The sequence below is a fragment of the Lithobates pipiens genome, unplaced genomic scaffold (assembly GCF_037356315.1).
Source record: "Lithobates pipiens isolate NorthernLeopardFrog02 unplaced genomic scaffold, aLitPip1_a1.2 Scaffold_27, whole genome shotgun sequence".
In the NCBI taxonomy this organism is placed as follows: domain Eukaryota; kingdom Metazoa; phylum Chordata; class Amphibia; order Anura; family Ranidae; genus Lithobates; species Lithobates pipiens.
The window spans coordinates 78,742,270-78,759,459 of record NW_027507788.1 but is presented as its reverse complement, the minus strand read 5'-3'; the positions used below and the strand labels follow the sequence as shown (position 1 = coordinate 78,759,459).

Here is a 17,190-nt window from a genome sequence, read left to right as displayed (position 1 = left end):
TCAGACAGTCCCTATAAACGTCCCTAAACAATTCTTTAACTCCCTAAGATCCATGTCAATACCCTTCATCTGGCAACAAGGGATGTCCAGTATCTGCTATACCTTGTTAACATACTCCAAAATACAAGGCAGAGTAGGTCTCCCAGACATTGAAATGTACCACAGGGCTGCCATATTCTCCAGGATCCTGGAGTGGTTCCCCCGACCATTCCCCAAGGCATCTACTATGCTAGAACAAGATCTCTCCACCCTCGACCTCCAGGCCTTGCTATGGGGATATGGACAAAAATTGTCCCTCCTATCAAACTCCTCCCTGTTAACAGTTGCAGCACTACATATGTGGTACAAAAAGGGACTGTCATCACTATTATCCACAGACCCCTCACCACTTACTTCCCTTTTTGACCACCCTGCCCTCCCCCAAGGTATAGGATCCAATGTGGTGGGTTCATATCTTTGTGCTACACGGCCTACAGCGAGCTCATTCATACACCCAACCTCAGGCACACCCATTGTACCAGGAGAACAGGGTAACTGGCTCACAGCTCTCCGCATATCCTCCTTTTATTCAGACCTGTTCTCCTTCTCCCAAACACACAGGCCCTTGACAGGCTATGCTGTGCTCTCTCTCAGAAACACCCAAGCACCTACTCTCCACCATTTACAAATGACAGCATTCACTGATCCATGATCAACTCCCATCTTACACAAGGAGGTGGGCCGCGGACCTGGGTGGGGGCCTCTCACTGGTTGACTAACAAAAGTCACTCCACTTCACACATAAATCCTCCATCTCTTGTTACACACAAGAGAAGAACTTTAAACTTCTATCTAGGTGGTACAGGGACCGGCAATCACTCCATAGAAACCTTCCATCTACCCCCCCTTCACTTCATTTTGGAGATGCGGGGACACAGATGGAAGCTATCTCCACATATGGTGGGAGTGCAAAGCCATACAACCCCTTTGGTCCCAGGTTTTCACCATATACAGTAGCCTTTACGATCAACCAACGACACCCACACCAGAGATAGCCCTGCTGTCCATGGTACCAGGCACCCTTTTCCTATCAGCGACCAGAATACTTATATCCCTCTTTTGGAAAACCACTACCACCCCTCCCCTGTCCTGCTGGGTTTCAGTGGTCAATGACATCATGCGAATGGAAGAGATGATAGCCTTAGACAATGATACATTCGATAAATTTAAAACTCTGTGGCTTATCTGGATTGAATACTCTACCTCGGATGCCCTAAAAACCCTTTTGACACCCCTTGGCAACTATCTTTATCCGGTGCCCTTGGCCCCTCAGTGTGCTGCACCATGGTCTGCTCACCCCCCTAACCCCCTTTCCCCCTTTGTACTTCCCTTCCTTCTGATTTCTCCCCCCTTTTATCTTCTTCGTTTCTTCTCCCCTCAAATTTATGCTATAAGGTTTCAGAACAGGTGGTTCTCATTTTTATTCTCCACCAGATGTTGTGCAACACACCGTGAATAAACCGACCCATATTAACATACAATTATATATCTAAACCGCATAGGTCTATATTCAAAATGTACCTACTATGTAGATTGTCCTGTACTACCCTCTGTATTGAACATCCAGTTGTAATAGATATGGTAATGCTTCATCCTGTTAAACTCAATAAAAATATATTTGACTCTAATATGGCTACATCACGGCCTGAAAAAGGAGCACATGCTCTGCAAAAGCGCCACCGATATGTCCTCACGCTGCATCCTCACGCTGCATCTGGGAAGTGGCGTCATCCCCACCCTGCCAGTGCATTCCACGGACTAGGAAGCGCCAGAGTCCCCGTCTGACCATCCGCACAACCTGACAGATGATCACGTCCCTGTGGACCCCCCCCCCCCAGATTGTGTTGCCAAGGCCCATCCTACACAGTGCCATAGCTACTGTACATGCCTGATTTTAAACTATATTTGTTAGCAGTTAATATTTTATTTGTAATAAATCCTTATCATACAGCTACACTTAGAATTCGCCTGTGCTTCTCCTTGTGATACCACCGAAAGATGAATTTTGATTGATTGCTACTGTTTAGTTTGCTTTGAATAATGTCATATATTGCTATTATCACTTTGGTCAAGACCACAGAGTATTAAACAATCATGCTTGAAGAATATTATAACTATACATAGGTGTGATAGATTATGGGTTACATTATGTATGGAACCATACAGCTTTTGTGAAATTTTTAGCTCCATCCCACCTTGTCCCTGTCTTGTTTACATTTTTCATGGTCTTCTGTGAGTTTCTTCTGTTTCTCTAGAGATAATTCCGGGTTGATCTTTCCGTTGTTCTCTCTGACACTTGCTAAATGTTCCTTTTTGCATGCTTTGTGATATGCTGACTTTGCTTTTTCAAGCTGCAGAAAGTTTAAAACACAATTGCTGCATAATAGAGTAATGGTTTTCACATCACATCAGATTTTTATATGCAGGACATCTATATATACATTTATCCAAAAACTTTAATTTTGGGAGGAGGTGAGAGGAGCACCCTGTACAACCTTGGTGCAGAGAATCAGAGCTGAAATTTCCAAGGTAGTCTCCTCCTTTTGATGCAAACTATGCTGCTGTCTATCATATAAAGGATATCTAAACCTAAGAACAAAATATATATTGCTGCTTATCATTCCTTAGATGCATTCGTTTTCATTTGTCAGGCTAAAAACATTTTACAAATACAAATACAGAAAATAACTGTTGATCTTGCCAGAAATGCAATATCCTTGTAACTTTCTGTGAGCTAGAAAGCAAGTATAAACATTTTTTTCTTTCTTGCGTAAACTACTAGTCCCAGTCCTTACCAGAACTAGTCTCTTACCTTCTTTAATTTCTTTGCCCATGGTTTTTGTGCCTTGTGGAAGCCATTCTCTATCTCACAGGACTCCTTGAAGCCACCAAATATCTTACGGCGGTAAGTTTCCTTTTGCCAGTTGCGTATTCTATCAGTGTCATCTGTCATCAGAGTCTTTTGGATTTGTACATGTAGTGCACTGAGCTTCTCTGTGGTTGACATAAAGGATTTCCAGGCACGCAGGAGAGAGCCATACATGGGACCTGGGAATAAATGCCTTTTACATCTTATTTAGTTCACTGAAGGTACATTTTAATACAATGTAATAAGTATACCACGCACACAGTATACCTACAACTTTTTTTGTTCTAATTTATTGTTTGGGTAGTAAACATCTTTGGCCTAAAAAATACGGCCAAATAACTCTATGCAATAAAATCTCCAGATGTTGAGAATTGCAAATATCAGAATATGTACTGATAAATTATTTAACATTTCTGTTCTTCAAGAATGAATAAAAAATATATATAATAATTTTACATATATATCTACTGGTGTTTTAGTAGATCTAACTACAGTATGTTATAAAAGGTTGAGATTAGCATCTTTAGATCTCAAAATAAGTTCCTTAAAACATGAATATATATTTTCACTCTTCAGTTAGAGAAGAACAAATAGATTTTCCTGGTTCAAAGGTCCCCAAAGATCCAGCAGATTTGAAGTTTGCAGATGGAAATTCATGATGCACTAGCTGATCTACCAGTTTGTTCCTGAGTGTTTATTTTTATATAGTTAGGCCACCAAGTCTATCAGCTTGATCACCAAACATTTCGGCTGTTGTCCCATTTCAAAAAGACTGCAAGCATGTACAACCCATGTTATATAATAATTTTTGACAGAAAGTTAAAAAAAATATAATGCCCTTAAAACACCACCCACCAATAGACTGAGGCCGCGTACACACGCGGGGACTGTTCGCTGAAACTGTCCGCTGAAACCAAGTTTCAGCGGACAGTCCGCTCGTGTGTGGGCTTTCAGCGGACAGTTTCAGCGAACAGTCCGCTGAACAAGGTTTTTCGGAAATTCCGAAAAACTGTCCGCTGAAACCTTGTTTCAGCGGACAGTCCCCGCGTGTGTAGGCTTGTTCGTCAAACAAAGTTGCGCGCATGCTCAGAAAGGATTTTCACGCCGAAAGTTATAATGCAGTGTATAGGACGTCGTATTTTTCGTCCCGTCGTACGTGCCGTTCACGTCATCGCGCACGGTTTCAGCAAACTGTTCGTCCGTCGTGTGTGGCCATGTCCGTCCATGCTAATTTTGAGCGGACTGTTTGCCGAAACTGTTTGACGGACAAAGTTGGGCGAACAGTCCCCGCGTGTGTACGCGGCCTGAGGCCGCGTACACACGCGGGGACTGTTCGCTGAAACTGTCCGCTGAAACCAAGTTTCAGCGGACAGTGCGCTCGTGTGTGGGCTTTCAGCGGACAGTTTCAGCGAACAGTCCGCTGAACAAGGTTTTTCGGAAATTCCGAAAAACTGTCCGCTGAAACCTTGTTTCAGCGGACAGTCCCCGCGTGTGTAGGCTTGTTCGTCAAACAAAGTTGCGCGCATGCTCAGAAAGGATTTTCACGCCGAAAGTTATAATGCAGTGTATAGGACGTCGTATTTTTCGTCCCGTCGTACGTGCCGTTCACGTCATCGCGCACGGTTTCAGCAAACTGTTCGTCCGTCGTGTGTGGCCATGTCCGTCCATGCTAATTTTGAGCGGACTGTTTGCCGAAACTGTTTGACGGACAAAGTTGGGCGAACAGTCCCCGCGTGTGTACGCGGCCTGACATTAGATTTTTCATACCAATGAATAAAACCAATAACAAATTGACTTAAAAAAATTATTATTGAATACAAATATGTATAGTATAGAAGTATTTAGAAATAATTTTTAAAGCTCAACTTTGCTCACATATACAACTTGTATTATGTGCCAATAATATAAGTTTTTTAACCACTTGCTTACTGGGCACTTAAACCCCCCTCCTGCCCAGACCAATTTTCAGCTTTCAGCGCTGATGCACTTTGAATGACAATTGCGCGGCCATACAACACTGTACCCAAATTACATTTTTATAATTTTTTTCCCACAAATAGAGCTTTCTTTTGGTGGTATTTAATTACAGCTGGGAGTTTTATTTTTTGCTAAACAAACAAAAAAAGATGCAAAATAAAAAATAAATAAAAAATCATGTTTAATAGTTTGTTATAAAATTTAGCAAACAGGTCATTTTTCTCCTTCATTGAAGTGCGCTGATGAGGTGGCAGTGGTGGGCACTGATAGGCTGCACTGGTGAGCACTGATAGGCTGCACTGGTGGGCATTGATAGGCATAGTTAAGGCGGCACTAATAGGCACAGATAAGGTGGCACCGATAGGCACAGATAAGGCAGTACTGATGGGCACAGATAAGGCGGCACTGATGGGCAAAGATGGGCACAGATAAGATGGCACGGATGGGTGGCACGGATGGGTGGCACGGATGGGTGGCACTAAGGGGCACTGATAGGTACCACTGATAGATGATACCGATGGGCACTGATAGGGGGCTCTGATAGGTGGCACTGCTGGGCACTGATGGGTGGCACTGATGGGCACTGGTAGATGACACTGATGGGCACGGATATGTGGCACTAGGGTGCAGCACCGTTGTTGAGGCAGATTGTGGGCACTGATGGGTGGCACTGTGGGCACTGATGTGTGGCACTGTGGGCACTGATGGGTGGCACTATGGGCACTGATGGGTGGCACTTATGGGGGGCACTTTTTAATTATTGAGGTGGCACTGGAAGGGGGCAGGTGGGCACTGGTAAGCTGGCCGTGATCGGGACTGATGTCCCGATCACGGCCGCCGGTGTTACAACTCCTTTTTTTTCTCCTCGCGCTGTCAGCACGAGGAGGAAAAATAGCGGATTACCGGCTCCGTTGTATCACATGATCAGCTGTCATTGGCTGACAGCTGATCACGTGGTAAGGGGTCGGGATCAACCCCTTGCTTTGATCCGTGATCAGGCGAGTCTCATAGACTCGCCGCGCGCCCCCCAGGACGACGTCAATAGACGTAGTCCCAGCAAAGGAGGTCCGCGCTGTAGCCGTCATTTGGCTATAACGCGGATCTCTAGTGGTTAAAAGTTGCTGATATTAGACAGTTCATAACACTGATGCTCCCAAAAGGTAGTGCATGACAGCAATTAGTTTGCTACATCCTGCCTAGTGAATTGGTGAAGGCTTGTTACAAAGTTAAAATTTACTGCTGAATTATTAAAATAATTATACGGATACTGGCAATATAGCCGATGTGCCAGGTTGGTAACCATTTATTGAGTGGGCCGCTCATTTATTTATTAAGAAAAAAAAAAGGTTAAATAATTGAAGAAGGACAGGCGGCTTGTTGGATTGGAATCCAACAATTTATTTTGTGTGTTCAGACAAATCATAGGAGGCGATAGAAGTGACTATTCACTTACATAGTCACATACAGTAGTTAGTTTGGCTGAAAAAAAGACACAAGCCCATCCATATTTAGCAAATGATTATGCTGAGAACAGGAAGAAGATATGTCCCTTAAATTTCAGCTACTTACTGCTGTCCACTAGCGGTTTCCATTTACGAGTCCACTCATCCATCTGTAGAGCATACTGTTTCTCTATTTTAGCTCTGTCTTGGAAACAAGCAATGATCTCATCACACAGTCGGTAGCCATCTTCTGTCCGCTTCACTGTGGTGCTGTAGTTGTTAGGCTGGAAAGTGGGGAGACAGTAGCAGGGTCAAAATGGCTTGGTTACATATTCCTGACACAGAAAGACATACCCATTGTGTGGAAATATTGTAATTATGTGGTTAAAAACGGATAACTCTTCATTCTCATGTATGAATATATAGGATCAACAGGTCATAGCTACTAAATCCCTAAAGTAGGCACAAGGGATGAGAGTGCTGGCAAGGTTGTTAAAGAGGAAACTATCATCAGACCACATTAAGAATACTTATTACCAATTATACAATCTTTTGAGAGGTTTACTGCAATATTATAATATAAAATATACTGTAAGTATATGACATACTTAATAAGTTTTATTGTGTTTTCCAAACTTCCTGTTTTTGAACATAGACTCGTGTTCCTGTGGAGGACTCAGATTTGATTCCCCCAGTGCTAAAAACAAACAGCGCTTCACTTCTGGAATCTGTGCAACAATATGTGCGGTGTAATGTAGATATAAAATGTGGATCCTAAATCTAAAATACACTGCAACATGAAATTCCAGCTGGAAGCATAGCACCAGTTTCTATTCCCTGAAATACTTTTTACTTGTCCCTTAAGCAACCTGTTCTGCAGACCAAATAGGAATCTATCTGCCCAAGTATGATGCAGATCTTTTAAAAAAAGCTGCCAAAACCATCATTCTGTACACTTCTGTATGCATTACAAGTCCAAATACTACAAGAAATATACAGAATACATCAAATTGTTATCAAATACTTACTGTAATTTTCCTTTCCTGGCCTATCCTCACATCAGCACACAATGGGTTAACGCCTCATCTGGTGCCCACAGAACCACCTCTTCCTAGCTAAATAAAAGAAAGCCCCCCCCCCCCCCCCCCCCACTGGTGTGTTTGATAACTAGCCTGCAACAGGCCACTAGGGAGGGAGTCCTGTGCTGACGTGAAGATAGGCCAGGAAAGGAAAATTACGGTAAGTATTTGATAACAATTTTCTGTATTCCTGGACATACCTCACATCAGCACACAATGGTGAAGTCACATGATCGGTGACGATACGTGTAGGATTGGATTAGGAGGATACCGGAAGTGACGTCCGTGGTACGAACGGCGAGTTTGTTCGTTTTTATGCTGTAACTTTTCTGATTAATTTGTGATTAAATGTGAGTACCCAGGACTATGTCCTTTTTATAATAAAGTATATTTAGCAGTGCATACTTCACTATTGGAGCTCCTTTTTTCTTTTATGGATACAATCTGTGGTCTATGGCTGAGAACCTAGAGGGGACTGCCTGTAGTGCCTATACCAGCTGATAACAACATTGTAACTGCTGGAACTGAGAATTAATTGCTGTTTACCTTACACCAGTAAGGCCCCTTTCACATGTGCGGACCGTTCGTCCGTTTTTCCCTACATCCGTTTTCGGACGAAAACGGAGCACAATGCATGTCAATGGCATTGCGGACGTTTGCGGATGACTATCCGCAAACGTTCGTTAACGTCCGTTTCCGTTCAGTTCCGTTTTTCCGAACGGAAGAAAACCCTATTTTCTCTTCCGTCCAAAAAACGGAAGGGACGTAAAACGGACGTTTGCGGACGATCCGTTCCGCAGACATCCGTTTTTGAGCAAAAAATATATATTAATGTACAGGTGACCTCTGACCCAGGTAGTGGTCAGTCACATGTACAAGCACATGCTGCTAGTGGAGAGAGTGGAGAGAGGAGAGGAGAGTGCATAGAAAGAGAGCTGCCTGAACCTGTGTGTTTTGAAGAGACGTGTCATGAGAGAGGAGACCTGCCAAGAGAGAGGAGACCTGCCAAGAGAGAGAGAGAGAGGAGAGCAGCCTGGAGAGAAGAGAAAAAATGGCCAGAGATGTCTCCCATGAAAGGCTCATTCAGCTCGTGCATGCCAGGTCTGGCTTATGGGACAAAACATGTGCTGAGTACAGTGACCGCCATATCACCAGCATGAAGTGGGAGGAGATTTTTGAGGAGGTCACACCAAACTGGATGTCGCTTAGTAATAAGCACCGTCGGATACGTGGTAAGCAGTTTGTGGCTTGGCATGGTTAAACACATGGCATTTCATGGCATGGCATGTCACGTGGCCATGTGGCATGTCACGTGGTCACGTGGCCATGTGGCATGTCACGTGGTCACGTGGCCATGTGGCATGTCACGTGGCCATGTGGCATGTCACGTGGTCATGTGGCCATGTGGCATGTCACGTGGCCATGTGGCATGTCACGTGGTCACGTGGCATGTCACGTGGCATTTCACGTGGCATGTCACGTGGCATTTCATGTGGCATGTCACGTGGCATTTCATGTGGCATGTCACGTGGCCACATGGTCACGAGGCCACGTGGCCTCATATTATATGTAATTGTCATGTTGGAGTTCTATCAGTTCATTGTGTCTACTGTTCCTATACAGGTGATAAAATCATCACACGGTGGAGATCCCTTAGAGACCGCTACAGACGGGAGCTAAAGGAGGAGGCAAGAGAAAGCCGGAGCGGAGCAGGACCATCAAAAAAAAAAAGCCCCTTTTTTGATTCACTGGACTTCTTGAGAAGTGTTATGAACTTAAGAAAGTAAGTAAATACATTATTTCTCCCCTATATTAAATTATTTGGCCGAGTAAAAAAAATGATATACTCCAAAGAGGAAGTACAAAAGTACAGAAAAGTACAAGCATGCTAGCTCATTATGAATTACTTACCTGTGATGGAAGCCCCCGCTGTGGTCCCCGTTCCCCTCCTCCGTTGCCGCCATCACTCCCTGAGTGACTTCTGCGTATCATGGCTTCGGTACTGTGACTGGCCCTAGCCACAATGACGTCATGCATGTGGGATCCACCAGTCATGGCACAAGCGACTTCAGAAACGGCACGCTTAGGCGCCGTTGTCTACGGGTTTTCTGCTAATATCTCCAAACCGTGTAGGTTTAGGGGATATTTCTTGCACCTACCTGTATGTATAAGTGGTCCACTTTAATGACACACATGGATCCATGTATTGTAATAACTCTACTGTACTCACCTGTAATCCATCTATTAACAAATATTTTACAGTACCACCAGCAACATTTCTGATACAGAAGAGGAGGGGGGTGCAGTGGATACCCAGCCTGCGGCAGAGGAAGACATTGGAGTTGGTGGTAGGGAGCAAGCTCCTGAGGAAATGCCATCTTCACAATCTACAGCCACGCTTGAAAGACGTGTGCCACAACGTGTGCCTGTAAGTATCCTATATAAAATGTCCCATTTTGAAATGTTGATAGAATAAAATGTACTAATAAATGTTCCAACCCTCAGATTCGTTCTGTTACTACTGCTTCCAGAAGCAAACGACACGGACAGCATAGGCCTGACATGGATGGAGCTATGCTGTCCTTTATGCAAGAGATGACGGCAATGAGACGGGCGGATAGCAACGATCCTTTTGCAGACCCCAATAATGAAGATGCAAGCTTTGTGAAGAACCTATATCACCACCTTTCAAAGGTTCCGACTGCACGCAAAATGGACGTTCACATGGCCATCTTCAATTTCACTGGTGTGTGCGTAAGGGCTGCACTATCTGGAGATCCCATGCCACCAGTTATTACCCATCCCCAACGTCCATATGGTGAGCAAGCTCCGCAGCATCCTTATCCCCATCCATATCACCACCCAGGCATTATCCCCCATCACCAACGTGCTCCAGCCCCCACTGCCCAAAATTTTGCACCCCCACCTCAAGTGGCACCCTCCAGTTCCCCGGCCACTTCTTACCTTAGTTCTCCCCAGTCATCCAATCCCTATCCCACTTCCCACAGTCCTTATTATCAAGACCTTTAAAAAAAAAACATTTTATGTTGCCTCCCCCATTCTAGTTGGCCATCCAGTTTGCACTGCAGCAATTTTTTGTTTTTTTGGGTTATATATATTTTTGGAAATATGGTTGTCGATTTGAATTTTTTTTTGCGTTTCTATGTTGTCGTCACTGACATTATTAAACATAATGGACTGTATGGAATATTTTATTGTGTTTATTGTACTCTATATAACACAAAAACAACTGATACAAAAGAATGTGATGGTCATAGGGTCAATGGTGATTGATCTTGGCACTAGGAGAATGAAAACTACAAGCTTTATACACTGATAGCAGTTACAAGACTGCTATACTGCTAACATGAAAATGCATTATTTCTTAAAACTATTGCATTTCCAGTTTATGTGGGAAAACAAATACAATGCAGGGTACCAAAAGGGGGTCAAACATGTACTAACAAAGGTATACCCAATAAAGTGCCTGGTGAGTGTTTTTACACATGTTGATACTGCCACGGAACCTCTCCCTCTGGGGACATGAAATAGTTTGCAAACATATCACGCTTGGTAACAACTGAATTGTTGGGTCGCAGTCCAGTAAACCGTACAGAAGGTAAATCGATCTCGTCCTCTTCCTCAACAGTAATTCCTTCTTTCTCACGTATAATGTTATGGAGGACACAACATGCTTGTATAGCTAGTTCGGCATTCTTCAGGCTCAGTTGAATTGTTGTATGGAATATGCGCCACTTGCTGGTCAAAATGCCAAAGGTACATTCAATAAGTCGCCTTGCGCGACTCAACCGATAGTTAAAAAATTTTTTGGGGGGAGTTAGATTGTGCCTGGCATAAGGCCTTAGGAGATTCATAGAAAGTGCAAATGCCTCATCAGCTACAAGTACATGTGGCATATCTGACCCCACAGTTCCTGGAAGAGGTTTGTCTGATGGCAAATGGAAGTGGCCCTCAAGTAGTCTTCTCCCTATTTTCGATGATGTAAACACTCTTGAGTCTGCAGTACATCCATACGCCCCAATATCTACAGCTACAAACTTATAATTACTGTCACAGATTGCCATAAGCACAAGGGAGAAGTATTTCTTATAGTTAAAATATTGTGAGCCAGATCCAGGTGGCATCTGAATTCGGATGTGTTTCCCATCCAGGGCTCCAACACAATTAGGGAATTGGGTCTTATTCCAAATCCCATTTGCAATTTCTTGCCACATAGATGTATCTGGAACAGGCATTGCAGTACACCGAAGCTCCTCCCATATTGCTTGACAGGTGTCGTGCACAATTCCAGAAATTGTAGAGATTCCCAACAAAAAGTAGTGGTTTAGGGACGTATAGGATACTCCAGATGCCAGAAACCTGGGAAGAGTAGAACAAATAATAAAAAGGAACCCTACATTATGCTGGACATAAGCAGAAAGGCTGGCTGGCTTACCTCAGGGTAAGTAGAAGTCGCTCCTCAGGAGGCACACGACGTCTCATATCCGTGTTCATCCTTTCCAAACGGGGTTGCAACTTTTCTAATAAAAATTCAAACGTTGGTACAGACATTCGCGTAAAATTAAAAATTTTTTGCGGGAACTGTCGCAGATCTGCATAGTGCAGAGCAAAAAACCCTTCAGTGGGCCTCTTCAGCAGCATGGGATGTGTCCAGTACCTGCGTCTTATTGCAGATTTGTTCCTGCTCATGCGTTTCTGTCTCCTCAAATAAGATAGCATGACAAATAATGTCACATGCTCAAAAAATCTGTCCAAATCCATTGCTAAATAAGCACATACACTACAGCAAGGAATCAGGAAGCACAAAGCCAGCTGAAACCACAAAGCAGCATGGGAAGCACAATGCATGCTAGGGAAAACAAGGAATCATGGGAAAATCCACATAATTCATGAAAAAATTATTGCATACAGTTCTAAAAAAGTGGATAAAAACGGATGAAAAACGGACAAAAACTGATGAAAAACTGACATAAACGGATGAAAAACGGATGAAAACGGATGAAAAACTGACATAAACGGATAAAAACTGACAAAAACTGATGAAAAACTGACAAAAAATGGATGAAGAAGGACATAAACGGATGAAAAACGGATGAAAAACGGATGAAAAACTGAAATGAAAAGGATGAAAACTGACAACAACTGATGATAAAAAACGTGACTGAACTGATCTAATGTACGGTCAGCATGTGTGAAAGGGGCCTAAGGTAAGTTAGCCACTGCACTCAGTGTTTGAACACCTGATTTTGAGGATTCACAAGATCACCGGTGGAATTATCCCCCTTCTGTTCCTTACTCACGGAGTTGATTTACTTCATGGCACAGTGTGGATTCACATACTGCATGATCTGATACAGATTACTTTGATGTTATAGTTAAAAGACACTTTAATTAATATTGGACTTTTTTTTTTTTTTACTCATTTTTGTTCACTCCATGTACTTTATGGATTGAAACACTATTTTGGATTTTATTGCAATTTTAGTATCAATTTTTTTTTTTTTTTCACTATATGCACTTTATGGATTAAGACACAAATCTGTACTTTGTTGTATCTTCAGTAATTATTTATTTTCACTGTGTTGATTTTTAATTTATTTTCACTGCATGCACTTTACTTGGAATATCTAATTATTCACATTGCATTGGATTGATCATTGCTTGGTTGGCATTAATGCACTCTAGAAAGTACACATTTAAAATAATTGGCTTTGAATAGGACTACTTGGAATATTTAATTATTCACACTGCATTGGATTGAACATTGCTTGATTGGAACTAATGCACTCTAGAAAGTGCACATTTAAAGGAATTGTCCTTGAATAGTTATATGTAGCCATTTTTTTGTGTATTATCTATTGCTATATATTGATTTATTTCACTTGATTTATTAATTTTTGTGGAGCGCAACACCACTTATTTTTCTGATATCACACATTTAGGGGAGGGTTTGAACCCCTGCCGGTGTTGCTGCAACCATAGCTGTTTCCTTGTTGTTTAAACCATTGTAGCGCGAGGATAATTAATTACTACACAATGGGATATAACTGGCTGAATAAATGGATGGGAGAGAACATGTGAAAGAAACATTGACCATCAAAGAAAAGCTGCCAAAGACAAAAATAATTTATATGTCTCATCGCAAACTTTGCAGAACTTGCTGACTGCGTGCCTAGCCTGTGAAGTTGAGTGAAAAGGCTAGCTGTCTCACATATATCTTCCACTGAAATCCTGGCATAACTGCCCCAAAGGCTGCCACCCCTCAAGTTGAAGGAGCTTGCACCTGAGCAGAAACGCTTACTTCATGCATGCCAATCTAATCACACTGGTAAGCCAATAGAAGATGACTCAAGAACCTGACAGCAAAATTAAAGATTGTCCACTTTCCTCACATCTTTTGACCTTTGCATGTACACTGGTAATAACTTGGGTAAGGACCTGAAGTCTTCCTGCTGTGTACTCGGTGGTTCCATGTGAATGCTTGGAGGGACTGCCCCCAATTTTCCTGGAAACTGCATACCACTTTAGAATTGAGCTTTGGAGAGCTACCGCTGGAATGCACCATAGAGCCAGCACTAGTTTAGTTGGAAAATAATTTGCCAAACTGATCCGTTATTGGATCCTGCTTTCCCAGTAAGTAGACTGCTGTTAATGGTCTGTAAGTGGCTCTCCATCCAGCAAAAAGTTTGTTACGAAAAGTAACAGGAAAAGACAGACACTTGGTGCCCCCTTGGTGAGCAATGTAAGCTACTGCTGTCTTGTTGTCAATCATCAACTTGACACGGGCCCCTTGGAGAAAGATCTTGAAACGCTTGCAATGCTAGAAAAAAACTGCCTTACATTTAAGTAGATTAGAAGACAGGAAAAACCCCAAGGGAGAGGCCAATGGTGACATTGCAGATAGGCTTGCCACATGTACGGTTTTCTCCTGGACAGACTGATTTTTGAATGATGTCTTCAGGCTTACTTCTGCTCCAGACCCGGACACATCATTCACATGGACTGCACCGAGAGAGACATGCCTCCCCTCTCTCTGACAGCAGCTTGGTTCAGCAGAGCAGAACAGAGTGTCAGTGTATCAAAGCTCCTCCCCTCCTCCTTCTCTGTTCTGTACCCACATAAGGAGGAGGGGGGAGCAGGGATGCGCTGATATCAGGTCTGTAGAAAGTTTTTATTATGCTCTGTAGATGGAGGAGGGAGGGAGAGAGAGAGGCTGGAAAGGAGGACAAGGTAGAAAATATGTGGAGTGATCAAGGGGTTAGGAGTATATGTGCTGGGGGGAGGGGCTTTGGCAGGAGAAAGATATGCTAGAAGTGTGGATTGGATTTGAAATATGACATCCCCTCCTAGCACTATCTCTCTTCCTTCCCAAAGGATCCCTCCAGCACATATCCCACCCCCTACCCCTCCCCCTTGCACTGGCCCTCTTCTCTCACAAAGCCCCCCCCCCAGCACATATCTGACCCCTCCAAGCGCCCAGAGCACAGGCTGCATATGATGGGCACAGAGGCTGTAAGATTGGCACAGTGGCTGTATGATGGGCACAGGCTGCATATGATGGCCACAGAGGCTGTATGATTGGCAGAGAGGCTGTAAGATGGGCACAGACTACATATGCTGGGCACAGAGGCTGTATATGATGGGCACATAGGCTGCATATGATGGGCACAGAGGCTGAATATGATGGGCACAGTGGCTGCATTTTATGGGCATAGAAAATGCATTTTATGGACACAGTGGCTGCATATGATGGGCACAGTGGCTGAATTTGATGGGCACAAAGACTGCATTTAATGGGGCACAGTGGCTGCATTTTATGGGGCACAGCGAGGCTGCAATTGATGTTTTTTTCAGAAATTTTCAGTTTGTTTGCACCTCCCCAAAGAATTTTGAGCACCAGCCACTACTGCCCCCAGCAAATATCTAACTCTTCCTACCCCCTGATAGCACTAGCCCTCTCCCCAGGGCATATCTGACCCCTGCATTCTGTGCAGAACACTCACAATTCAGCCACGCTCACTGTTTGCTGTGGCGAGCTATGCGCCACATTACTACTCTCTTTCAGGCCACCAAAAGTGTCCCAGGTCTTTTACAATCTTATAGCATATACCCCCAAAAAATATGCCGCTACTAAAGTGTTCAGGTTTGGCTTGAAGAAAAGGTGACAAACCTAATTGCAGAGCTTATTGATACCACACCTGTAGAATATTTGTGCTAAGCAACATTGCCCGCCACCTGGCACAAGGGATACCCAGTTTCAGGAGGGTTTACGCCCAACATTCTGTGTTTTCCAACTCCATGGAGGGGCGGTGTGGTAGGGGGGATATCCTTGCAGCAACCAAAGTACTTACCAACTGCAATCCACAAGTGGCCTGGAGCATGAGCAAAAAAAAAAATGCCAGTTGGGGAGGGTCTGTCTTTTATTTAGCTAGGAAGAGGTGGTCCTGTGGGGTGAGGTATGGTCAAGAAAGGGCAATTCATTTGGGGAGATACCATAGTGGCCAGGAACAGATGTTCATTAGAATATAAACATTATAAACATTCATATACTTGAGATGACTGAAGGTGGTAAAATATGTCTGGCCAATAATTGCTTACAAAATGTAAATTCCTTGTCTCTTCTGACTATAGGAGAACATTTATTACAAAGATTTTTTAAATACATTACGTTAACATATAACTACACACCCCTAAAGCCATAAGACGAACTGTACGAGGTACATTAGTCAACAACCAGTGCAGAAAACAAACTTTTTTTGTCTACAGTGCCTGTTTTGAAAAAATATATAATGATAATAATTATTATGAAATTATTATTATTAGTATTATTATTATTTAAAGAATTGTGGTTGAGAGAAATGTAGACAGTGCATTAATCCAAAATCAATTAATTATCTTAACTAGGGATAAACCAAACATTTTGTTTGAGGCTAGATCGCAGAACATGAGAACATTTCGTTTGCCGAATCTGAACCTCATTAAATTCAATGAGAGTCAAATATTAAAAACAGCAATGACCATTTTCTAGTCTAATAGGCAATGGATTGTAAAACACATGGGACATGTCCCTGGGGGCTGACATTTCCTGGACCCCAACACTAAAGTAAACAAAAGGGCAGAGTGTCCCAGGTAGTCAATATTATTGTCTCAACTTTGAGGTCATCACCAGTTTTATGTTTACTTTCTTTCTACACCAATAAAAATGTAAATTTCTAATGAACAATATTTGTTTCTTGTGACATAACAGTACATTTAATGCATATAGTGTCCCCTGCCACCCTGCAAGTCTTATACTCCTCTGTCCCCAATCGAGCGAGATATTGCCCAGAAAGGCTTCCTGTCAGAATCTTCTGAGCCAAGCCCACACATGTGCAGTCAGGGCCGGATTAAGAGCATCATGGGCCTGGTGCTGAGGATTATGATGGAGCTTTTTTTTTTTTTTTTTGTAATTGTTTATTTTAAATTTTCAACAGCATACAGAAGAAAATATACATGAAATATTAATATTAACATTTCGAGATTGCAGGTATACTTTGATTACAAGGCATACAAACTCTAAACATATAGAGGCATAGCGATGTGATTAACCACTTGCTTACTGGGCACTTAAACACCCTTCCTGCCCAGACCAATTTTCAGCTTTCGGTGCTCTCACACTTTGAATGACAATTACTCAGTCATGCAACACTGTACCCAAATGAATTTTGTGTCCTTTTTTTCCCACAAATAGAGCTTTCTTTTGGTGGTATTTGATCACCTCTGG

The 17,190-nt window shown here is 42.9% G+C and overlaps 1 protein-coding gene and 1 long non-coding RNA gene across 9 annotated transcripts in view; one reads left to right on the top strand and one right to left on the bottom strand.

Annotated features, from left to right (window-relative positions):
* Window positions 1-17,190, bottom strand: part of LOC143933935 (protein kinase C and casein kinase substrate in neurons protein 1-like) — a 230,480-nt gene that overhangs the window by 87,252 nt on the left and 126,038 nt on the right. For all 8 annotated transcript variants that reach the window (XM_077457103.1, XM_077457109.1, XM_077457110.1 and 5 more), the window contains 3 exons: window positions 6,455-6,611; window positions 2,852-3,087; window positions 2,235-2,390 (listed from right to left, as the gene is read on the bottom strand). In XM_077457103.1, the coding sequence (XP_077313229.1) occupies window positions 2,235-2,390; window positions 2,852-3,087; window positions 6,455-6,611 (549 nt within the window). The remainder of the gene's footprint in view (window positions 1-2,234; window positions 2,391-2,851; window positions 3,088-6,454; window positions 6,612-17,190) is intronic.
* On the top strand, window positions 8,440-10,490 carry LOC143933934 (uncharacterized). The gene is made up of 3 exons (XR_013263175.1): window positions 8,440-8,638; window positions 9,030-9,834; window positions 9,912-10,490. It is a non-coding gene; the product is annotated as an uncharacterized LOC143933934 (long non-coding RNA).